The sequence below is a fragment of the Panicum virgatum genome, chromosome 1K (assembly GCF_016808335.1).
Source record: "Panicum virgatum strain AP13 chromosome 1K, P.virgatum_v5, whole genome shotgun sequence".
Classification (NCBI taxonomy): Eukaryota; Viridiplantae; Streptophyta; class Magnoliopsida; order Poales; family Poaceae; genus Panicum; species Panicum virgatum.
The window spans coordinates 46,992,154-47,015,340 of record NC_053136.1 but is presented as its reverse complement, the minus strand read 5'-3'; the positions used below and the strand labels follow the sequence as shown (position 1 = coordinate 47,015,340).

The following is a 23,187-nucleotide window of genomic DNA, read 5'->3' as shown; positions in this document are numbered from 1 at the left end:
GTCATTAACACGAGCCGCGGCGGCCTCCTCCCGTGCCGCCCAGTACCCGGCACCGACCTCGCCGGCCGGGGCCGAGGACGATGGTTCCAGCGACATCGTAGCTTTATTCCGGCGAGAGCCTCGCCGCCGCTCGACTGCTTGGTGATAGTCTCGCGCAGATGCTCACGTCACGCCGGCACGTCGCACGTACGCACAGCTCGTATCGATTTGCCCTTCATCTCATCATCATCATCCAATAAAAAATAAAAGTAATCGTGCGCTCGCGGGGTTGTATTAACAAGCAGGAAGTCAGGAACTCGTATACAAACCGGTCTGGACTGCTGATGGCATCGCACACGAGTACACGACTCACCATCGCACGTTATTGCAAGAACTTCCAACTTCTCTGCCCTACGAGCAACTGAAAAAAAAAAAATTCTACACTTCCTGCAGGTTATTGGCGCTGAAAATATATCACATAACTTTTCTTGGGCGACCTCCAGGCTTTACCGCTTCATGTAAGGATCAAATTAACGGTGGAAGTAATTGGCGTCAAATTGTAAGCAGATCAAATTAGTGGATACATGCATAAAACGAACTGAATCTTCAATCGTTTTCCAAGAATTGAATCTTCAATCTACAGTTAATAGAATGCCCTGTTCTGCTGTTCATTACACGGCGAACCATTTGTTCTTGACATCAAAGGTCCTAGCTAAAATGCTACCATGGAACCTCCCAATCGCAAATTTACATTGTCCCTGCCAACAGGAATCCTCTCGTCTTGGACAACAAGTGGATGCAAACACTGGAAGTGGCGAAGATGTTCTGTACAAAGGTGTTATGTACTGTATACAGCAAGATTTGGAGTCTCAAGGATCTGTGTGTTGCTGGCAACCTCTCGGTCCATAGTGTTTGGAGCTCTTCAAAACCCTCCTCCGGCATAACGCGCAGTAGTGGCCTCGGCAACCCATGCACAATATATGATTGTTTGTGCCCAGCTGTCAATAAACCATGGCATTGCATTGAGATGTTAGTCGACATGTTTTGTAAGTATAATAACCAAAGCAATTATAAGCAGCAGAATTCATTCGACTTTCTAGAAGAAAACTGCTACTTCCAGCAACCATCTGCACATGTATGGTGACCATACGAAGATAAAAAAGAGTAAATTGAAAAATTGATACAGGAACAAAGAAAGGTCAATGAGCGTGATAGAACTTGTGCTAAACTACACACGATTTACATAAATATTTCTTTTGTAGCATAGGGCAAAGATGTACATTAATGGATGTTGCCCTGCTCTAGATGCAAGATAGGAACTGTTGCTAACCTTTTCATTACGGCGGCCACAAATGGGACAAGGATAAAGCCATGGCAATTCAGGCTCTAGCTCCACTTGATCTTCATCATCATCGTCTAATTCTTCATAGAGTCCAAAACGTCTCCGTTGATTGGTGACTTCAAACAGCACACAATTTCCATCCCTTGAGTGGCAAAAACGTTTTAGCTTCTGGATGAGTATAACCAAGATTGAACACAAAATATTTGAGCATGAATCAAGATTACCAGAAATGGTTATATCCACTAATTGCCTGGTTGCAACGATAGCAGAAGAATTTCCCGCAGTTCCTACAGGTCATCTTGTTGCAGCCTTCAGTTTTTGAGATAGCCATTTTACAAGAGGGACATTGCTTAGAATTGCGAAGCACTTCAATGACATTTAACAGTTCATCTATTTCCCTCTGTTCTCTCAACAATTGTTTTTCTGTCATAGAATATTTCTGGTGCTGTTCCTGTTAAAATTAGAATATGTCAAGTGTCATGGCACTGTGATGGGTATTCATAAACAACATATAAAGAAAAAAATCTCAAATGTATCATACAAACATAAAACGCAACTGCCAAATACAGTAGCATGCTCAAATAATATCATTCTCGTTCTTCAAATTGTTATTACATAAAGCGCATCGTCACTTAAGAATTAGATATGCATCTACAAAGTAATTCCTCTAGTCACAAACGAGTGACATTGTGAACAAACCACAGTCCTCAAAACACAACTTTTGTGATGACGATTTCTTTGTATTAATACACCAACCAAAAAGGACGATTAAGTTCACTAAAGAGACTATTAAAATCATGCACTACATACAGTATGTGGATAAACTATAGTCAAAGAAAGCTGAATACCTAACTTCACCAAACCAGGTCACATCAGAATCTTGGAACAATAACAGATACTATGATTAAGATAAGCAACAATACACCCATTCAAGTTAAGTACCAAAACAAAATCAAATGATGTTTATTTCAAGAAAGTAACAAAAGATGCTGACTGTATAGATGATTAATTTCACTAAAAGAAAGTTAAATCATTAGCAGTTTATGCAATATTTACCTTCAAAATGTTAATTCTCTCTGCTGGACCAACACACTCCTTCCCCACATGACGTCGTTCTTTGCACAAAGAGCAGAAGGTGAAAAAACACTCTTGGCATTGAGCATCATTGTCAACCTCCAAGCAAGCAGCATCACACCTGGGACAATATACCAAATCAGGCATTGTATCTAAGAGTTTCTGTAGCGCAAATGATTCCCATCGCGTATAGCAATCATCTCCCAAAAGGCTTTTCAATATTGACGGTGGAAGGGGGCTGCGGCAAGTTGTATCAGGGCATGTCAGCATTGTTAAATTCCCTTCTTTCACATGAACTGTACAGTGAGACTTCATGCACTTCATGCAAAACAAATGGTGGCATGGGAGCTTGATAAAATTTACGCCTGGTAGAGTGAAGAAATGAAGAGGGGAAAACAGAGTCAAAAACTACTAAACAAGGTTCAAGCTTCAAGCGATGAAAATACTGAGAAGACACCATGTTTTGCATGTTTTCTACTTTGGGGATAATAAAGGGCAGGCAGCTAAGTCACCGTATAATCCATAGTTTTATAGATCCTGCCACTGCTAGTTTTTAGAAAAAAGTACAACATCAAACTAATTTCATTAAATCCACCATGAAATATATATTGATAGTGTGGAAATTTACACATTTTCTTATAAGCTTGATCAAAGTTAGAGATGTTTGACTTAGAACAAAGCTAAAGTGACAAGTAACTTGGAATGAAAGGAGTATTGTTTTGTTTCCTAATTTGAGATCCTAACTTTATTTCAAAAATAGAACGATGGTGAACAAAATAAACGAGAAAGCAGTGATAGGAACTTGAAGGTACATAAGTCAGCAAATCCAAACACAAGCATCCTAACTACATAAGGTAGACTTACCGGTATTTTCACTAAGACAAATTCCACACTCACGTAGGCTTTTCAGAAATATTTCATGAGATCTATTCTCATCATAATCTTGCATCAGAGGAATAGTAGAACCAACAAGAACTTTTCTTGCAATAGCACGTTCATCTACAACATCTGAAGTTGCACCTGGAACTAATATTATGCTGTTGTTCAAAGAAATGCACGACCATGAAGAGCTACTCAGCCAGTCCACCCATCTATACACTACTTCTTGCCCTTGAAGCTCAGTCCAAATCTCATCAAGCATGGCACAGAGGTATGAAACTTTTGGTTCATCCAACCACTTGGCTGATATAGTAAAATAAGGAGCCCATGTACTGGGATACGAACGCGGCAGCAAACAAGTTAACACCACAGGTGGCAAATGCTTTAAGCTGCAAGCATAAAAGAGTTCACCAACATCTTGGCTCCCCTCATTATCAGTTCCAATTGTAGTTCTGTTTGGACAAAGACTCAATAAGACCTTACTGCCATTAGGAACTGGATACCGCACAAAAATCTGGGGAAGAAGACATGAACATTACACTCTTGAAGAATGAGAGAGTTAATTAGGAGGACAAAGCACTGAAACAGACCTGAAAAGAGCGAAGACCCGCCTTATCCTCCAAGATGACCATATCATCCACATAAATAGCTTGCAGTGCCAACACCTGAACATATTATGGTATGCTACTGCATATTAGCGACAACAGTAGTTCAAATGGCTATCATGTGAACACAGCTATTACTTAGAATTGACTATCCTAATTGTCCAGTCCTAAGTAAACTCGGTTTTAGGCGGTAGATGAACAAATTCACCATCCTAACTAAATCTCCAGTCCTATGTCCTAAATGAGCATACATTTTAACAAGGGAAAAACGAAATAATCTCAATGCTATAGAAGGGTGATTCCGTTACATCCTCTGGCATATCTGAATTCCAGTTCAGACCGCTAGGTACAACGATTACAGCGCATATTGTACATGTCGTCACAAGTTAGTCCCTGCAGCTCCAGATATAATCCACCGATTTCCGGCGCGCGCTAGTGAAGCAGACAAACTCGCAAGCCACAAGCAATTGGGGGCGCGAGAAGCAATTACCTCGTCCTCCTGGAGCTGGTTGTTGGTCTCCAACTGTTCCGCCGAGAGTTCGTCCTCCCCACGAGGCCTCGCTGCCATCGCCTCCAGCCGCGCCGCCGCCTCTTCCCGCGCCGCCCAATATCCGTCCCCGGCCCCCGCCGGCGGCGGCGAGGACGATGACGAGGCCCCGCTCGACATTGGAGAATCCCGGCGAATTGATTGCCCGCTCGCCCCCTACTCGAAGAGAGAAAAAGAGTTCGCAGACAAGCTGGAGTCGTTGAGTTCAATGTCCATGTCCCTCCTAGGCTCCAAGTAGGCTAGCACCGAAACGAAAACGAACGTCGACTTCGACTATGGGAACGGAACGGTCGGTTCGTGCTCTCCGGTTCGCCGTGTCAGAAAAGCGGTTCACGGGTTCAGCCGCTGTCTGGAAAAATATAGTTAAACATGCAGTCACCTTTTCGTGAAAAAATATATATGAAAAGGTTTAAAATATAGTTAAAAAGTTCTTAAAACATTTTCAAACGATGCCTTCCATAGTGCATCCATATCCTTAAAGTTGCGATGCAAAATTAATTTTAAAAAATCTTACAAGATGATAAATTCTAGGTCTTGTGCATTAGAAGACAAAATTCTTAGGAATTTATCTTCTAGGGCACAGGCACGTCAAATTTGTTATTTTTTTAATAAATTTTTTATTTGCATATTAACTTTTGCATAATTATATATGGATGTAGAGTGGATGTTCATCTTCAATTTTTTTGAAAACTCATAACTATACTTTCTTAGGAATGCCATGGATGATGGAAATTGGAATACGGAGCGACTCATAACTCCAATGTTCAAAAGTTTTCAAAAAGTTCGAGGAACAATGTCATGGATGATGGAATACGTCGCAACTCGAAGAAAAGGAGACACCACCTATTTGGATTATTACGAACCCTCTTGACAGTTCAGCATCGGCTAATGACACCCAAATCAGCCGATTAGCTTCCTGACCTCCTCCCTTCCTGGTTCTTCTCTGTCCACGTCCAGGTCGCCGCCGCTCGCCCATCACCACCTCTGACCTCCCTCGATCCCCTCCGTCCTCCCACCCTCGCGATCCGGCCTTCGCTGCTTCTTCTCCCCCCTCCTGTATATCGCGCTCGCCGATCAGCCTCTGGCGTCGCCGCCGGCGCCGTCGCTTTCTTCTCCCCTCCCCCCTCTTTCGTCGCGGCGGCGGCGGCGGCGCCACCACCGAGCAAGCTGCGATTCGCCGTGGCGCGCCTGACGCGCACGGAAGCGGTTGCACGCCTCGAAGCGGGGAGTCCACTCTCCCGCACGGGACGCTTCTCGGGCCTCCCGGCGAAGAACCTGGTCGGTCGTCGCCGCAGGCGGACTGCTCATGTTGGACCCGAGATCCGAAATCTACCCCACCATAGAGTATCGCCCTATCCAGCCCTCCGACCTCGAAGCTTTAGAGAAGATTCATCTAGCTCTCTTTCCCATAAGGTAGCTACTACTTTTGCTGCTTTTGTTAGCTTGTTCCTTGTTTTTACTATATATACATCGCTTACTTACTCTTACCGAATTCTGTTACCTGTTGACAAATTTACCGTAGCTGCTGTATTTGATCATGTAATTCTTTTCATTTTGTTCAGGTACGAGAGGGAGTTCTTCTTGAACGTTGTCAACGGCCATGGTATTGTTTCCTGGGGCGCTGTGGACACCAGCAGATCAGATGACCGCAGGGATGAGATAATAGGTTTTGTAACCACGAGGATGATCGCCGCAAAAGATAGTGAGGTATCGCATACAGAATGTCCTGGAAATGGTATTATCTAACTAGTTAGCTTGGTGGAGCTGATGACTTTGATATGCAGATTGAGGACTTGTTTAGGTATAACAGTTCGCGCAAAGATCTAACACTTGTGTATATATTGACGCTGGGTGTGGTGGATAGCTACAGAAACCTTGGCATAGGTTAGTTACCTTGTCTCTTCATCTTAGTTTTATAGTTTATCTTGTGAATTTGATATTGTTGATCCTATAAGAGTTCTCTCTTTCAGCATCGTCACTGGTTCGAGAAGTGGTTAAATATGCAGCAAGTATATCAAATTGCAGAGGTGTTTATTTACACGTCATTTCATACAACCAACCTGCTATCAGCTTTTATAAGAAGATGTTGTTTAAGCTAGTTAGAAGGCTTCCAATGTTTTACTACATAAGAGGACAACATTATGACTCCTACACCTACTTGTTTGTGTACTACGTGAACGGTGGTCGTTCACCTTGCTCACCACTGTAAGTATTTTCTTTTGCTTTGTCCAAGGACCATACAGTTACATATTCAGTAATTGTCCAATGCTATGTTTAACTATGTTTATTTTCTGTCTGCGAAGCTCAATTCCTTGTCAGAGACTCAGAGTAATATGTCAAATCATCCATATATTTTCTGTGGTCAATTGTTTGATCCTTGGAGTGTGCTTGATTTTCTAGTTAGCTTTAGGACTGTTAATGTCTGACCTGATCCTGGCAATCATCTACAATCCTGCCTGCCCACATGGGAGAGCCGGTAGATGTTGCGCATCTTCTAAGGAATTGGCTAATGGCTTTGTACTGCCATGTTATGTTCCTCGTCACACTTTACTCTACACCCCTTCTCTTTCTTTTTTTTCTTTTTGAAAGGGATCGCTGCAATGCTGAAGTTAGAAGATGCATCTCCTGATTGTTTAGACAAATGAGATTCATCGAACTATTTACCCTGACAAAGCTAAATCTAATCTGAATAGCAAATATATAGATCTTGCATCCTAAAGTATCAACCAAGCTCCAAACAATCAGCTAAGGAAACCACCTTCTTTGCTTGCATTGTTGACTGTTACCTCCTTATGCACCCTTTGTTCAGGCTATATTTTCATGAATGCATTTTTGGGTGTGTCCTTAGTAGTTATTTAAAGGGCTCTTGGTAGCTTTCCGTTAGATTACTTCCATGAAGCATCTTAAACAAATGACAGGAAGCATGAACTAAGTTTCAGTAAAATATTAGATGACATGCAGAATTACATTTAAACTATTTTACTATGTTGGTAATACAAATGTCAGGATGCTTCCCAAGTTGTAGCAGGTTATGCCTTATTAATGCCATAATTGTGCTTAGCTTCCTTTCAAAAGACTAATTCTGCTTAGTTAGTGATGTGAACTGCCAACATTGTTTGGGACTCGGTTGCTCAAAGAGGCATCAACCTTGATGTCATTGTGTGAACATATGGTGCTTTAAAGTTCTCAACACTCGACTGGGGATGCCTAACTGTTTGACATAAATCAAAATCATCAAATGGCAGGTGTTTATTAAAAATTGATATAAGAAAGACCAAGTAGGACTTTTAATTTGGTGGGAAGTACTCTTTATTGCTATGAGTTAGCAACTTAAACTGTAGCTATTTCCTTTAATGTCTTTGAAACGTTTTTTTAGTTTTTCTAATATATATAGGGTTTATGTAAGGATAAGGCAATGCTTGTCATCTAGACATGAATTCCTACTTAGAATTCACTGCATGAAAGAAGATTTTTGATTCTATTGCATTACAATCTTCTTTTTTTGTTCCCATCTTGGTTTGGTAGCACCAAACGGATAAAAACCTACCATAATAGACATGTAGTACATCTAGAAGTTGATTGTTAGGTTCTTTGTATTGTGATGAAATCATCCCATGTTCGTAGGAACATTATGGTGGTGTTAAATGATAATGATATTAATAACACATGGCAATCTTGTGCAGGGAGATTGTAACTTCATTTGTTGTTGACTTCAGGGCTTTCGTGAAGATGCTGGTTGCCAAGTTCTGGACCAAAGAGAACCATTGTAACCCAAGATGGACCAGATGTCAGGAATCAAACACCCTCTTGGCCCCACAAAGCAATAAACGGATCATCAGCGGTGATAATACCAGATGTCATGTCTAATTTCAGGTGCTCTTGTGATGTTTTCTTTTGTTTTTTTTCTTTGCTACTTTTTTGGGGAGCCGAAGTTTGGAGAGACAGTCGCATGTGATGCTGTTGTACACTTCTGATACGGGTACATAATTTCTCAGTAGTTATTAGTCACATTCATTGTAAAGAGAGAACGGGGAGAAGTTGAACTTTCACCTGCTTCTGATAACGTTGGCAGTGACGTGCAATGTTGAAAAGTTGTGTTGATTGAACGGAAACAAACCTTTTTGTGTGTATGGCATATCAGACCTTTCACTGTTCAAAAATAATTACGTGCTCTTTTTACTACTATACATGTTACCACTAGTTATATATCGATCGATTGGCATGAACAGAGCAAGATCCACATTGGTCTGGAGATATGGAAGCCCAGAGTAGAAGCCTGGATGAAAGACTGAAAAGAACTGACGTGGGTCATGTTTGGTTGATAATGTGAAATTTTTTTCAAAAAAGATGAATGCATGCATGGAGGATTAAACGAAGTTTATTTGCGAAATTTTTTCACGGATGAGTGTAATTTTCCGAGACGAATCTAATGAGTCAAGTTCCACCATAATTCTCTACAGTGATGCTACAGTAACCGTACCTAATCATCCTCTAATCATGCGTTTAAAGACCTCATTAGCTACATCACATGCTACAGTACCATAATTGTGAAGGTTGTTTTGTAATTAGACTTCATTTAATATCTCTAATTAGTGGTCAAAGAAGAAAAAAAGTTTTCAAACCAAACACGAGATACCAACAGTGTGCGTTAATGCACGCCAGAAATTACTTCGGCTAAAAGCAACCGCACCTTTTTACGTTTTACCCTCCGGCACCAAGTTGACTGCACAACCTGCCGAATCTTCCGCGCGACTTGCCACAAGCTTCGCATAAATACTGGTGGTGCGTTTTTTTTTGCGGGTAAGACTGGTGGTACGTTGTTAGCTTTGGATTGAATGATAAGAATTCACCCCTTCAGAATAAGCAAAGTTACACGGCAAAGTCTAGTACAAGGAGATCCTAAACAATTCCGAGTCCAACTCCACGCAAGGTAGCGTTTAAACTTCGGCCGCGATCCGTGTGGCTGCTACGCGCTAAATGAAAACCGCGTCCAGACGAAACCGTCTCCGCTTCGCACGCCTGCACGTTCGGCCGCGGGTGCGTGTCTGCGTCGCACGCACGCGCTCCCCTCCCTCCTTCCCGTCCGTCCGTCCGTCCGTCCGTCCCTCCGCAGGCAGGCCCCGCCCACAGCACCGGCTAAACCCGCAGCTAGGGGTGGTAAAAGGCCCAACATTTTGAACTAGAAAATTCAAGAATCAGATCCTAAAAGAATCGGACTCTAAACATATGTATTTTTAAACTAAAAATTTTAAAAACTTTATTGGACTGTGTAGAAGCCATTAGGACCGTGGCCCATTACCACCCCTACCCGCAGCCCCACGCGGAGGAATTGCACCGCGGAAAGGCTCGAGTCCCAGTGGGAACGCGTCGCCATAAAGCGCGAGGCCGCGGGCCCGCCGCCCCGCTTCGCTTTCCACTGCTTGCGCCGCACTTTACTTGCAGTTCCGGAGGAGTAGGTTCTCCGATCGGGGCGTCGAGAGCCGGCGGCGCGCGGCGGGGACCGAGAGGGATCGAGGTCCTCTGCGGTCATGCGCACCAAGCACCTCATCCCGAACCACGCCGCGGGGCTCACCTACGCGGCGCGCGACCACGCCGCCCGCGAGGACTTCGGCGGTGGCGACCCGTTCGAGGGCTTCCCAGACGCGGTGCTCGGGCTGATCGCGTCCAAGCTGCCCTTCCGGTCCGCGGTCGCCGCCTCCGCCATCTCGCGCCGGTGGCGCGGCGCGGCCGCCGCCGCGCCCGCGCTGGACATCGACTTCGCCGCGGCGTTCCCCGCCGCGCCGCGCCGCAGGGCGGCGTTCGCGGCCGCCGCCACCGCCGCGCTGGCGCCGCCGAGCCCGCACCCGCACCCGCTCCGCAGCCTCCGGCTCGCGCTCGAGGGCCTCTTCGACCAGGCGTTCGCCGCCGCCGCGGCCGGCCACCTCGCCTCGTGGCTCGCCGCCGCCGCCGCTCGCGGCTTGGAGTGGTTGGAGCTCCGCCTCCCGCGCTCCCGCCTCGCCGTGCTCCCGCCCTCCCTCCTCTCCTGCACCGGCCTCACGTCCCTGACGCTGCGCCTCGACCACTACGCGCTCCCTCTCCCTTCGCTCGCCCCATTCACCCGCCTGTCCCGCCTCCACCTCGCGTCCGTTTCGCTCACCAGGGACGATGACTTCTTCGGGGACCTCCTCTCGCACTGCACCGAGCTCCGCTACCTCATCCTGGAACAATGCCGCATTGTTGCGCTCCGCCTTGTCGGTCCGTCGCGGCTGCGCTCGCTCGCGATCACGGACTGTTCGTGGACGCAGGAGTCGTCTCTCGCCGTCTTAGAGATGCCAGAGTTGCGCACCCTCCGTTACTCAGGTGCCATGGCAACCAGGCACATTATCGATGGCGACGTTTCTTTGGACGAAGTCCTTCTCGCCATTGAGAAGCCACAGGTGAAGCCCCGGGAGGCTACTCTCAGAGAGCTTCTCACTTCGGTTGGCAACGTACGGAGCCTTTTGCTTTCACCCTGGTGCATTGAGGTATACCGTGTATCTCAAATTCTCTTGATCTAGTGGAATAACTTAGTGTCCAATGAATCTAATTACTGAACTGTATAATCATTTGAAGCAATTTGCTCGGGCGGAGGAGGGGTTGAAGGTGCGGTTAGACAGGGTGAGGCGGTTGTCATGCATAATTGAGAGGAGGGAAGAAGGTGCTTTATCCATTGCACCATTGCTCTCAAATTGCCGGAATGTTGAAGAGCTCTGTGTGTCTGTTGTGGTGAGATATGCCTTTTTGTTCAGTGCTCTGTTATCTCTGTTAAATTGTGGGGGTAAACCGATGATATTTGTTGCTGCAGCCATCGCAGGGCAAACGGAGATGGTGTAGTGATGGAGAGTGCCGTGTGCCACGTGGTAAGGGGGTGACAGTGAAGCATCTCAAGGGAGTTAGTATGCAGTACATTGATGAGAGCAAAAGTGGATTAGAGCTGGTGAAGATCCTGCTCAAGAATGCACCAGCATTGGAGACAATGAACATCGTGCCCTCCATGGATGGCCTTGAGCAGGCCAAGTTTAGGCGCAGGGTGTTGAAGTTCAGGATGTCCTCTCAGAATGCCAGCATCCAGTTTTGCACAGCTGGATGATGTGTAGTCCATTAGCGAAGCCTAATGTTGCAATCCAGGAAATAAGAAATTATTTGCCAACAGTAAATGAGGTTCTTCCTCTCTTCGTCTGGTTACTTTAATCTGTATATAGCTACTAACTACTGCTGAAATTTCTTAGATGATTAATGGAATCATTGTCAAGATTCATTTAGCTTGATAGTCATCAGATTCCAACTATTTGCTGAAGTATCTTTAACTTACTAGTTGGATGTTATCTTTAAGTATCTTTGTTGGATGCCAATCAGCAATCTACTCTAATTAGTGATAATCATGAAAATAGGGTGACAAATTACCTTGGAAGCTAAACAGATAATCCTTTATGCACACTTTATGGGCCATTTCAGCCAAGAAATGGGCTTGCTATAGGCTATTTGTACAAACATAACCTGCAAGCTAAAGCTCTGTAAACCTCCTCCAACCATCATTGTGCTCTTTATTGAAGAGGATCTAAACAAACTTCATTTCTGATTTTCTTAAATTTATCTTGGTCTAATTGATTATCGAAGCATAAGTGCTGATGATATGTAGGTTCTATAAGAAATTTTGCTTCTTGACACCCGCTTTGATAATATAGCTGGTTTTGCCAGAATCATTTCATATTAGATATGGGCATTTTACACCAAATTAAGCTAATCTTTTTTGTCATTTCTATATCTTAGGGTTTTCAAATATAATTTAAAACCATTTCCAGTAGAAATTCGGTGGTTTCAGTAATTTTTTTGAGTGTCTGGTTACAATTTGAGTCTTTTTGGATGAGAAGAAATTACAGCCATTTCTCATGACAAGGCCATGTGAGAATCCCCCATATCTTTGGTTACTTTCAACTTTGGCTTAATCTTGTCCTCCGAGAACATGGAAACCAGCAACAGAAGGGTTGGTTCCTTCTACTATTTTTTTTTAGAACTTGCCTGGACAGTATTTCATTAAGAACAAGCAAGAGTTTTACAACAAACACAACCACTTACCGAAAAAACGAAAAGAGAAACTTACAACGAAAGGAAGTTGAAAAAAAGACCTATAACTAAGGATAGACGATAACTAGTCATTTGACCATTCTTTTATTCGAAACAGCCACCCTTTTATATCATTCTTCCTGAATGTAAGCCCATAACATAGTCGTCTATATGTGATGTTCATAATTATCTTCGAACAATTGCAGCTGTGGCCTTGTTTAGTTCACGAATTTTTTTGGGTTTTAATACTGTAGCACTTTCGTTGTTATTTGACAATTAATGTTCAATTATGGACTAATTAGGCTTAAAAGATTTGTCTCGTCCTTTAAAGTTAAACTGTGTAATGAGTTATTTCTTTCAACTGCATTTAATACTCCATACATATGTTTGAAGATTCGATGTGATAGATACTGTAGAAATTTTTTTGGGAACTAAACAGGGCCACAAACATAGTGTTTAAGCATTCCTTATGATCTAGATACTGACCTTGTACAGTTTGTTACTGTCTTCTTGGAACAACTTGTATTGCTGACTTCATTTAGCTCTTCTCTGCATCTCCGTGGGCCTGGGATTTTGCTGCAATTGCCACCAGGTGTGCAGACTAAATGACAGATAACCCAAGGTCCCAAGCAGCCAGCACCTCAAGTGCCCTTGCAAACTAAAACATGTACAGGATGTAGGGAGTGGCCCAGAGTTCGCAGTAGGCCCCGTAGTTTCCATGCTCAGATTCTGCTAAACTCTATTGCATCATTTCTTCATTTCGATGTGCTACAGTCTTCTCCGGACGCCTGAGTCTGTGTTTTTTTACCTGAAAAAGAAAACACTGAACCAGTGAACCCTGAGTCATGAGTCCTAACAAACAGGATAGTTGCCAGTTGTCTTGTAGTGTGAGTTCTGATGAAGGGCTTGTTCGGTTGCACACGGTTTCATTCCGGACCGGGAATGATAGAAACAATAAGGGCTCGTTCGGCAGCCCAGTTTTGTAGCCGGGCCTGGTTTCCTTTCAGGGCAGGATTGAGTGAATCCGGCTGGCACACTCAAACCTGGTCTTGGATTGATTCCGGCGCGAAATGCTTTCTAGCATGTATTTTCTACTGTTCGGCAGGAATAGTTCATCACCACTTCTTTTTTTTCTTCAGCTTTTTTTTACGAAATCACTTCTTTTTTCAACTGTTTCCCAAATCTATCTATCTACCATACATCAGTCAATTTAACAGGAGACAAACAAGCCATCAATAAAAAAACTGGCATGAGATGCACATACAGCTTGTCCCAACAGATAGCACAGACCACCAAACATGAGATGCCTCTCCCGCTGTTCGTCTTCTTCACTTTCCTTTTCAGTTCTACCAGGGCATATGTTGAATCTAGCATAATGAAGATATCACTATTGTATCTACCACTAAGCACCCGAGCCTCCCAGGATCATTCGACTACAATCTCTTCAAACTCTTCTTCCTTGCATCCAGTTTCTTCTTATCAACTTGAACTTTAGCAGCATGTGGCGCGTCCTTCTTGGGTGCAGTGAATGCTCCTACAACAGGATCAGACATAGCAGCATTCTGATTATGTGAGTTTTTACCTAATGCTTTTGCCACAGCAGAGGTAGATATCGCTGGTGATGCCAAAGGTGTGTTCTCACCGAGAACAATATTGGACCGGCCCACATTTAGAGCTGTGGTTGACTCAGAAATAGCTCCTTGGACTTGTTCTTAGGCTTGAGTGCATCGATACCAGTGTATAGCCTGCATGTGGAGAAAAGATATGATAAGCAGGGACTGGTCATAGCTTTACAAGACACTTCAGCAATACATGCCATCTGAGATCTGACACATGTACTTGCCAACATTCCTTGTTATATCCTAATATTTTTTGCCATAAATGAAAAAAAAACGTTGACGCTAGCCAAGGCTGGACATCAATTTGAAGGCTGACCTTGCATGCCGTGCATACTCCTCATACCAAGGCTGGAGTAGTTTTCAAGTAGCATCTTTCCAGCTTGTTCATTGAGGGCAAATTCAGGAAATGGTTCAATCACAAGGCATCTTATTACCTGCCATACAGGTGAACAAGCAGCTCATAATATGTCCTCGCATGTTGTAACAATAGTTTGACCTTAGAGGTGATCAGACCTAGCAATTGCTTATATACACAACATGCAATTAGCAGCAAAACAGAACTAGGGCGTTGCACTTTCAGCTTACCAGAAGAATGTGTCTTAATCCAAGACTAGGATTCAAATCCTTCTTCAGTGTGTTCACACATATCTTACCAATAGTTCAGTGAACCATCACTCAAGCTAGTAACAACAAAAGCAAATACAGGGACAGGCCAATGCATCTAACTGAAAATATCACTCAAGACCCTGGGTTGCCAAGTGACAAAAGATAAAATCAGCTATCTAAACAATGTATACAAGTATAAAAGACCACCAGAAATGAATATTTCTAGTTACAAAGCAATATGCATTGCCAAAAAAGCAATATGAATATTTCTCATCCATGTCTGCCATGGATTATAAAAGAGTGATATGAATAACAGAGTAAAATCACAAGCCTGCCATGGATTATATCATATCCATGAATGCCATGGATTATAAAAGAGTGATATACTATATCTGAAATATGCTCATTCAAGTGTAACACATACACGACCAAGAACATGTGTAATATTGTTTCTGAAATGTGTAATATATTCAATTTAATACTATTTTGGGCAATACTAGATCCTCACACCCAGTAATTGATAAAAAAAAACCAGTCTGCTTATTTCTACCCAGTGCTTCGCTTGACATCTACATCATCGTTCAAGTACAACAATAGAGCACTTCTAGTAAAAATCATCAAACTTTCCATGTTTTGGTATTGGTACTGCTAACCCTTTGGTCTAGCAGTCACCCTTGAAACTTTTGCTTACACAATACAAATGGCGATCCTTGGGAGGAGGCTAACAACAATGTAACAGCTCGTAGCCGCCGATGAGATCAAATCGGGACGTGAGCCAGATTACAAAGGATACAGATGATCTCGATAACTTGAGGAGGAAGATGTTCTTCCGTTTCCTCTTTGCTTATCTGGTTTCTTTTCTTCATTCCCCTCCTCCTCTGATCCTTCGCAGCTTGTAGAGTTGACGTGCCTTCCACCTAGGTCTTATGGTTGGACCCACTTGTCAGTCCAACTCCAAACAGAGGAGTTATTACTGTGTTCCATCACGGGTGTGACATTACCGCCCCCAGAAAACCTTGCTTGTCCCCAAGCAAGAGCAATGCTTAGACAGCTTACTCCTTTAACATGGTAAGTATAGAGACTCCTAGAGCCGTCCACAAAAGAATTGTTCTATGCATAACTGTCTTAGAGAGAGAGAACTAGTGGCCAGCTGTATAAATATGCATGAGTAGGAGTCCATCTTCTCGGCAACAATATGATCATCCCCATTAAGCACTTCTGGTGCCGACAACTGAGGTCTTCAGTATGCTCCACAGTCAGCCTAACCAAACAGTCCTGAGCATCAATTGGCATGTACAGGGCCACCATTTTTCCAGCCAAATTGCCACAATGGATGATTTCACCCTGAACCTCCTTCCCTGACTGAATTTGTATCCCAGGGTAAAGAATGCATGTTCTCAGTGCACATGACCGTACACCACACTGAAGTACCAATTCCCTGATAATGCATCTCCAAATACCTGGATCCCATAATTTCCTGACAAAAATGGTTGCCCCTTTGCACTTCACATTGATCATGTAAGCCCTAAAAGGTAATGTTGCCTTGTAAGATGGATCACTGATTTGCCTACCAGAATCCATGCTTAAATGCCTTTTGCTTGGCTCACCTTTCCTAGTACAAAAAGCATTAAGCCTCCAAGTTGGCATCTGACTGATCCCATGCCCCGTAGATCTCTGCAGCTCCATCCAATTGCCTCCCTGCTGCCCCTGCACATGAAGCTTGCAGTTGCCAACCTCTTTTCCACTAAGACAGACATTCCTTTCGATGCCATTTTTTTTTTCACAAGCTTGTGAGCTGAGATGGTGTAGCAACAATCCAGGGAACTCTTTTCCCATACATTTGTTTTCCGTTTCATTCATGACTTGGCTTGAATCATATACTCAAGGCATTTTCTGAAGCACCTGATCTGCAGCCACAACCACAACTGGAGCCGCCACAACAAACTCCAAAAATAGTGACGAGCTGCCAACACAGGTAAGCAACTCATCAGCGCAAGGTTCAATCAGCAGCTTTATCTTCTCATCATCCTTGTATTCTTTGCCCACGGCTAGCTGCTCCAATAAGCCATCGTGCGTGTCCAGGTCAGATAATACCGCTTCATCCCAAACAATGTCAGTACAAGGCATTTCATCAAGCCCCTTGTGCTGAGCACAATCCCACACCACAGAATCTTGTATTGGCACTTGCTCTGCTTCTAAGGACACCATATCTTCAACGACAAAGTTATTTCCACCTAGAGCTACTTGCTGCAGTAAACCATGCTGCTCGAGCATGTCTTCGACCTCCTTATCCCAAACTGCAACATCGTCTTGAGTTTTTGACATGATCTGCTCAACTCGTGCTAATGTGCTTGGACATTATCCTTGGCAATGTTTTACCTTGCTCTCCACATGCATAGACACCGCACTTCGTGTAGAGTCCTTTGACATAATTGAATCAAGCTCAACTTTGCACTTTGTGTTGTCACCATCCACACCCAAGACTAGTAGCTGTAGCAGGTCTTCATGTGTATCAATGTCATCTTGCATCTCCTCATCCCAGGTAACCTCAGAAGGCATTGCATCAAACGACAGGTGCATGCTCCCCTGTTGTGGCATTCCAACAAACACCTGAGGGGCAGAATATACAGTAGGATATGCTAAAGGAAACAACACGCCTGGTTCCCGCAGCTCTGATCTCCTTGGCACTGCTGTCTCCCATGATGAGCCCCTGATCCTGTGTTTAGGAGCACTCCTCTCCAATCCATCCTGCTCCCTCAACCTACGGTAGGAGGTGAGCCCCGCCATGGTCTGCCCAATCACCTCCAGTTGCTGCTGTTGGCCCCTTGCAGCCTGGTCCAATAACTTGGACGTCAAAGCCAGCCACGACGCCATGCAATGCTGCGTGGTGTCGATCGATTCGATGCGGGCGTGAAGCTGATGCAGGCCCTCCTGTATCCACGATCAACGCGCCTCCATCTACCGTCGGCACAAAGCCACCAGAATCACGTCCTCCGTCGCCTTAAGGCGACGGAGTACAGCGAAAAACACGGACCTGTCGTTGTCGAGAAGAAAATCCACCGCCGCCAAGTCGCCCTCACACCGAGAGATCCAATTACCGTCTCCAAACTACAGACCTAGGCGGCGCATGAGAACCATATGTGGATGACGGCGCCGGAGCGGCTAACCGACAGTCTGCGGTGGCCGCCGCCGACTGCGAGTCGGTAGCGGGGCGTGGACGCCAAAATCGAACGGATTACCGGCGGAGCAACTGGGGACGGAGACGAAAGCGGCGAATCGAACAGCGGCGCGCCGAGGAGTGCTGAATCTGATACCACTGTAACAGCCCGTAGCCGCCGATGAGATCAAATCGGGACGTGAGCCAGATTACAAGGGATACAGATGATCTCGATAACTTGAGGAGGAAGTTGTTCTTCCGTTTCCTCTTTGCTTATCTGGTTTCTTTTCTTCATTCCCCTCCTCCTCTGATCCTTCGCAGCTTATAGAGTTGACGCGCCTTCCACCTAGGTCTTATGGTTGGACCCACTTGTCAGTCCAACTCCAAACAGAGTTATTACTGTGTTCCATCACGGGTGTGAGTGTGACACCCTTCTAGTAAAAATCATCAAACTTTCCATGTTTTGGTATTGGTACTGCTAACCCTTTGGTCTAGCAGTCACCCTTGAAACTTTTGCTTACACAATACAAATGGCGATCCTTGGGAGGAGGCTAACAACAATCACTGCAACCAAAGATGGCAATCTATACTGCGCATCAGCCATAGCAGCCAAAAGCCACTGCATCGTCAGAGGCCCAGTCCTCAATCTCAGTCCCATCAGATCCACCCCAAGAACACTCCCCAAATCGTCAGAGGCCATCACCAATGGCAGTGGAGGCCTGGAGGATGGGAGCACGGCGCTGGCACTGCCGCTGCCACCGCGCCTCTCGGCCTCGTTGCCCCCCTCCGTTGGGATGCTCCTCACCAGGAACCCGAGCAAGAACCAAGCACTGGGGAGAGAAGAAGGAAAGGAAGACGAGGGCGGCGGCTTACTGGTGAGAAGGCGTCGGAGGACAAGCTCGCCGCCGGTGCGCCACCGTGCCGCTGCGCCGTCGCCCGCCCCTCGCCGCGCGCCGCCAGCTGCGCCCGTGCCCCGTCGCCCTCCCCTCTCCGCGTCGATCCGGATTGGATCTGAAGTGGGGATTGAAATCGGGCCGGAATGGGGTGCAAGGAGGCCGAACTAGGCCCGTTTCCAATCCGGGCCACCCAAAACGAACAATGATTCCGGCCCATACTTGGTTTCAAACCGGGACACTTCATTCCGGCCGGATTGGAGGCCGTTTCGGGCCGGATTTGGAGCAACCGAATGAGGCCTAAGAGATATAATAAGAGACTCGGATTTATTTCGGATCGGAAACTACTTGCAATAAAATAAGCTCATAATAGATAAAATAAAAGATTTGGATTCATTCCCCATCTCTAAACTCATGGATTGATTCCGAATCTCTTGTTGTATCTATTGTGAGCATATTTTGTTGCAAACAGTTTTCGACCCGGAATAAATTTGGATCTCTTGCTATATCTCTTATTGTTTCTATCATTTCGGGCCCGGAATGAAACCGTGTGCAACCAAACAAGCCCGAAATGAGCTGGTTATTCCCATTCCTTCAAAAAAGAAAAAATTCCCATTCTCATATTCCAGGAAAATGTATTTCATAGTCATGTTGCATGAACTGTCTTGATAAGCTTATCTTCTCTGATACGAAAGGGAAAACCGTGATGTTGACGTGATGGTCAAATCGTTGTCCTGTTACGAGTTAAAGCGCCCGGTTGTCTTGTGCTCAAGTTATGAAATCTGCCTTTTTCATCCTGTTGAAGAAATAGTGCACGTTATGAATGCTATGGCAAGCAAAATATCATTATCTTGCTACGAGGCACCGTTTAGTTCCCAAAATAAAAGTTTTTGATGGTTAAATCGATTGTTTGACCAGATGTTGGAAGGATTTTTTTGACACTAATTTAAAAACTAATTTTAGAATCCACTTGGAAACCGCGAGACGAATTTTTTGAGGCATTTGACCGCACCATTAGCACATGCGGGTTACTGTAGCACTTATGGCTAATCATGCCCTAATTAGGCTCAAAAGATTCGTCTCGTCGTGTACATCCAAATTGTGCAATTAGTTTTGTCGTTTACCTACATTTAATACTCCATTCATATGTCCAAAAAAAAATTGGCAAAAACTTTTGGGAACTAAACGGCCCCTGAGTCAGAAGAGATGAAACATCGAGGCAATCGGCCTGCCTTTCCTCTCCTGAAATGCAAATGCTCTGCCTGACGATCTGAATTTCCTTTCTGAACGGAGACAATCTGAATATCTGTACTGTCGATATTTACCTGCCACCTTCTTGCTGTTCTGTACTTCTGCTCATGCTTCAAATTCTGCGCATACTTTTTTCGCATGCCTATTGCTTGCACTGGCGTTCATTATTCCAACCACCGAAAATTATAACATCAAGGTCGGATCAGACTCGTGTACCCTCACGCCTCGTTGTCATGTTCATCACTTCATACGGCTTGCGTCCGGGATCGTCAGCCATTTCTCGTTGGCAAATGGCAATGCCCCCCCCCCCCCCCCCCCCCTCACTCCAGCTAAACTCTCCTGTAGACGGGGCAGCCAGTCAGTCAGCCATTGATGCTGTGACGCACACACCTTGTGATCCTCCGACGCAGCTCTTCCTGTAGCTGCTCAACCAATGGCGACGTGGGCCGTGGCCAAGCGTCAGCCTCTTCCCTCGAGCTCCCTGTTGAACTGGAGAGAGAGAGAGAGAGCAACCGTTATTCGAGAAGTCGGCGATTTGGCCGGAACCCGTCGCCGTCTTATCGCGTTTAGTTGGGAGCCGCTGTTGCGTCCATGCATCACGGCGACCGGATCATGCAATGCAATAGTAGTCGAAAACGGGAGAACTGAAAAGCCTCCATCGAGGTAATCCTCTTGGCTGCCGTAGAACTGAAAACCGGATCATGCACGGGCGCCAACCGCCGCAGCAGACCGCGCAGCCGACTGTAGAAGAAAGCGACCACGGTATGGGTGGGACAGGGATGCGATGCTACTGCGAACTCATCTTCGTGACCCGCGACCAAAAATCCGCCTCCCAACCATGCATATTAATGTTACAAAATCGCAGAGTAAAGCATGCATTTAGCGCACGGCCTCCTCATCAAAAGACATAGTATCCGGTTAAGTGGAGCTATAAACGCTTAATTGCTATTAATTGCACACGTGGGTAAGTAGCTGCACTATTCTCATTACTCTGTAGCCGGAGATAGCATAGCAGCAGGCCAGTAGCACTGATTATACATGGTCGGCTATTTTATATTTTTGCACCACTTTAGAGGAAGTATTATAATATGTTGCAAAAAAGCTACATACTGATATGGAGGACAGAGTAGATGAGAGAGAAGAATTGAGCTGCAAACTTGCAGCCAGTTTCGACAAAATAATCAAAAAATCTTATGAGAGAGACAAATAAATCTTATATTAATGATGAAAGGCTAACTACTATATGAATGAGCTGAGAGATAGACTACAAAGATTCTTACAGCCAGCGGCTGAGTGTATTATTAACCTTGCTCCTATCTGCGTCTGTGGAATTCTTCTCCCTCGCACAGGCGTAAAGCGTGTCTGGAGAAAATACAGCAAGGAGGATCCGCGGCAACGAATCGCGACGCAAGCGAAGCATAGGCCGTGTTTGGATGAAGGGTGGAAAAGTTTTGATGAGAGAGAAACGATGCTTTGACTATTAATTAGTGATATTAAATAAAGTCTAATTATAAAATTACCTCCACAACTGTGGTACTGTAGCAGTTGCTCTAACTAATGAGGTCTTTGACCACATGATTAGAGGATGTTTGAGCGCGGTTACTGTAGCATCACTGTAGCCAATAATGATGAAACTTGGCTCATTAGATTCGTCTCGAAAAATTACACCCATTCCTAAAAGGGTTTTGCAAATAAACTTCGTTTAGTACTTCATGCATGCATTCGTCTTTTTTGCAAAAGTTTTGATGGTTTTATCCAAACATGGCCATACCCGGCCGGAAACTGCCCCACGCCCCCATCTTTTCGCAGAAAAGGGTGCCGGCCGGTCGACCTGAATCGCGCGTCGTGGCCTCTCTCCGGGGAAGTTGGGCGGCGCGTCGCCGGAACCAGCGGGTGATCGTCGGCGAGCCCACCCCGGTCGGCACCACCTGTCCCAGCGTGCGAGCGGTGCGGCAGCGACCTGCGTCATCACGCTGCCTCACCAATCCCGTCGCCCAACTGTATTTTCCTTCCGCATTCAATTCCTCCCTCTCCTTTTCTTCTCCGTGGCGTCTTCGACGTCCTCCATGGCCATGAAACTTTAGCGACCTCTGCCTTTGCTCCGCTGTCAAAATCAAACCGGCAGAAGACCTTTTTCCGGCGTTGCCCTTCGTGCGAACGTACTCCTGGTACGTAGTGTATATGCTACTGGTGTGGCGCTCGTGTGTACAGTGTACTAGTAGTAGATTACTATAGGCTTTACGGTTCAGAACGCCCTTGTCTACCTTCATAAACACTCAAGCTGAGGCTACACGTTTTGCTAATTCGACTCCTAATCTGAGTCTGAAGTTTGTAGGTTAGACCAACTGCACAGCTACTCCAATCGTACAAGGGGAATGAAACACGAGCACTACCACGGGTGCAGTGGTGCACTGTGCATCCTTCATTGCGTATCTGGTTGTGTTTAGATTCGCAAAAAATTGGTAAAAAAGGTCACATCGGATACTGTAGCGTACTGTAGCACTTTTCGTTTGTTTGTGGTAAATATTGTCCTATCATAGGCTAACTAGGCTCAAAAAATTCGTCTCGCAACGTACATCAAAACTATACAATTAGTTTTTTTATTTACCTACATTTAATACTCCATACATGAGGCAAAAGATTTTATGTGATAGATGAATAGTGAAATTTGGAGAGATAGATTTTGCAACTAAACACAGCCTCTGTACATGTGCTTCCAGCCTTCTAGCTTCTCTGTCCCAAGCTGAAATACAGGCAAATACTGCATGCGCACAAATTTTCCATCAATTTTCTGGTGTGTTTCTGAGCAGTGCCTGCAATCATTCGTTGACGACGATCATCAACTTTGTTCTTTCTTTGTTTATATATTTATAAGAAAAAAAATGAAAGGGTGTAATAAGCTGTCAAAGTAAAGCGGCAGCAGTTACTTGACAAATAATATTCAATTATAGACTAATTAGACTTAAAAGATTCATCTCATGCTAATCAGTTAGACTGTGTAATCTATTATATAAATATTTAAGTGTTAGAAGAAACCACTACGTTCGCGGAAAGAGACTAGAAATTTCCACGTTAATCTAAAAAAAGAAGAACTTAGACCGTTGGATTTTACGAAGATCCAACGGTCTATATTATCCCACATTTGCATATTAT

General features: G+C 44.8%; 4 protein-coding genes across 5 annotated transcripts; 2 read left to right on the top strand and 2 right to left on the bottom strand.

Annotated features, from left to right (window-relative positions):
* Positions 1-603: 603 nt before the first annotated feature.
* Positions 604-4,717, bottom strand: LOC120713420 (E3 ubiquitin-protein ligase RNF14-like). Its single transcript, XM_039999390.1, has 7 exons — positions 4,370-4,717; positions 3,865-3,939; positions 3,260-3,788; positions 2,378-2,760; positions 1,546-1,772; positions 1,310-1,463; positions 604-977 (listed from the first exon to the last, which is right to left on the bottom strand). Exons 1-7 carry the CDS (start codon positions 4,544-4,546, stop codon positions 849-851), a joined length of 1,674 nt encoding a protein of 557 aa, XP_039855324.1. The 5' UTR covers positions 4,547-4,717; the 3' UTR covers positions 604-848.
* Positions 4,718-5,304: 587 nt separating this feature from the next.
* LOC120713405 (histone acetyltransferase MCC1-like) lies at positions 5,305-8,561 on the top strand. Of its 2 annotated transcripts, none has more exons than XM_039999384.1 (5): positions 5,305-5,839; positions 5,989-6,133; positions 6,211-6,310; positions 6,397-6,631; positions 8,143-8,561. In XM_039999384.1, exons 1-5 carry the CDS (start codon positions 5,733-5,735, stop codon positions 8,291-8,293), a joined length of 738 nt encoding a protein of 245 aa, XP_039855318.1. In that variant the 5' UTR covers positions 5,305-5,732; the 3' UTR covers positions 8,294-8,561. The 2 variants fall into 2 exon arrangements, with proteins under 2 accessions (XP_039855318.1, XP_039855315.1); XM_039999381.1 differs by having other exon boundaries at positions 8,110-8,561.
* A 1,227-nt stretch (positions 8,562-9,788) lies between these two features.
* On the top strand, positions 9,789-11,702 carry LOC120713396 (F-box/LRR-repeat protein At1g06630-like). Its single transcript, XM_039999376.1, has 3 exons — positions 9,789-10,929; positions 11,018-11,170; positions 11,250-11,702. Exons 1-3 carry the CDS (start codon positions 9,955-9,957, stop codon positions 11,532-11,534), a joined length of 1,413 nt encoding a protein of 470 aa, XP_039855310.1. The 5' UTR covers positions 9,789-9,954; the 3' UTR covers positions 11,535-11,702.
* A 1,946-nt stretch (positions 11,703-13,648) lies between these two features.
* On the bottom strand, positions 13,649-20,174 carry LOC120655945. The gene is made up of 4 exons (XM_039933933.1): positions 20,109-20,174; positions 18,764-18,901; positions 14,444-14,561; positions 13,649-14,253 (listed from the first exon to the last, which is right to left on the bottom strand). Exons 1-4 carry the CDS (start codon positions 20,172-20,174, stop codon positions 14,195-14,197), a joined length of 381 nt encoding a protein of 126 aa, XP_039789867.1. The 3' UTR covers positions 13,649-14,194.
* Positions 20,175-23,187: the final 3,013 nt, after the last annotated feature.

Coding starts and splice junctions, on each gene's coding strand:
- LOC120713420 (XM_039999390.1), bottom strand. CDS start 4,546: ATGTCGAGCGGGGCCTCGTCATCGTCCTCGCCGCCGCCGGCGGGGGCC. Junction 3,940..4,369: donor ACCAGCTCCAGGAGGACGAG/GTAATTGCTTCT, acceptor TAATATGTTCAG/GTGTTGGCACTGCAAGCTAT. Junction 1,773..2,377: donor AGAGAATTAACATTTTGAAG/GTAAATATTGCA, acceptor TAATTTTAACAG/GAACAGCACCAGAAATATTC.
- LOC120713405 (XM_039999381.1), top strand. CDS start 5,733: ATGTTGGACCCGAGATCCGAAATCTACCCCACCATAGAGTATCGCCCT. Junction 6,311..6,396: donor CTACAGAAACCTTGGCATAG/GTTAGTTACCTT, acceptor TCTCTCTTTCAG/CATCGTCACTGGTTCGAGAA. Junction 6,632..8,109: donor CGTTCACCTTGCTCACCACT/GTAAGTATTTTC, acceptor AATCTTGTGCAG/GGAGATTGTAACTTCATTTG.
- LOC120713396 (XM_039999376.1), top strand. CDS start 9,955: ATGCGCACCAAGCACCTCATCCCGAACCACGCCGCGGGGCTCACCTAC. Junction 10,930..11,017: donor TTTCACCCTGGTGCATTGAG/GTATACCGTGTA, acceptor AATCATTTGAAG/CAATTTGCTCGGGCGGAGGA. Junction 11,171..11,249: donor AGCTCTGTGTGTCTGTTGTG/GTGAGATATGCC, acceptor TTGTTGCTGCAG/CCATCGCAGGGCAAACGGAG.
- LOC120655945 (XM_039933933.1), bottom strand. CDS start 20,174: ATGCGAAAAAAGTATGCGCAGAATTTGAAGCATGAGCAGAAGTACAGA. Junction 18,902..20,108: donor GAACAGCAAGAAGGTGGCAG/GTAAATATCGAC, acceptor TCCCCACTTCAG/ATCCAATCCGGATCGACGCG. Junction 14,562..18,763: donor CCTCCGACGCCTTCTCACCA/GTAAGCCGCCGC, acceptor CCTGTATGGCAG/GTAATAAGATGCCTTGTGAT.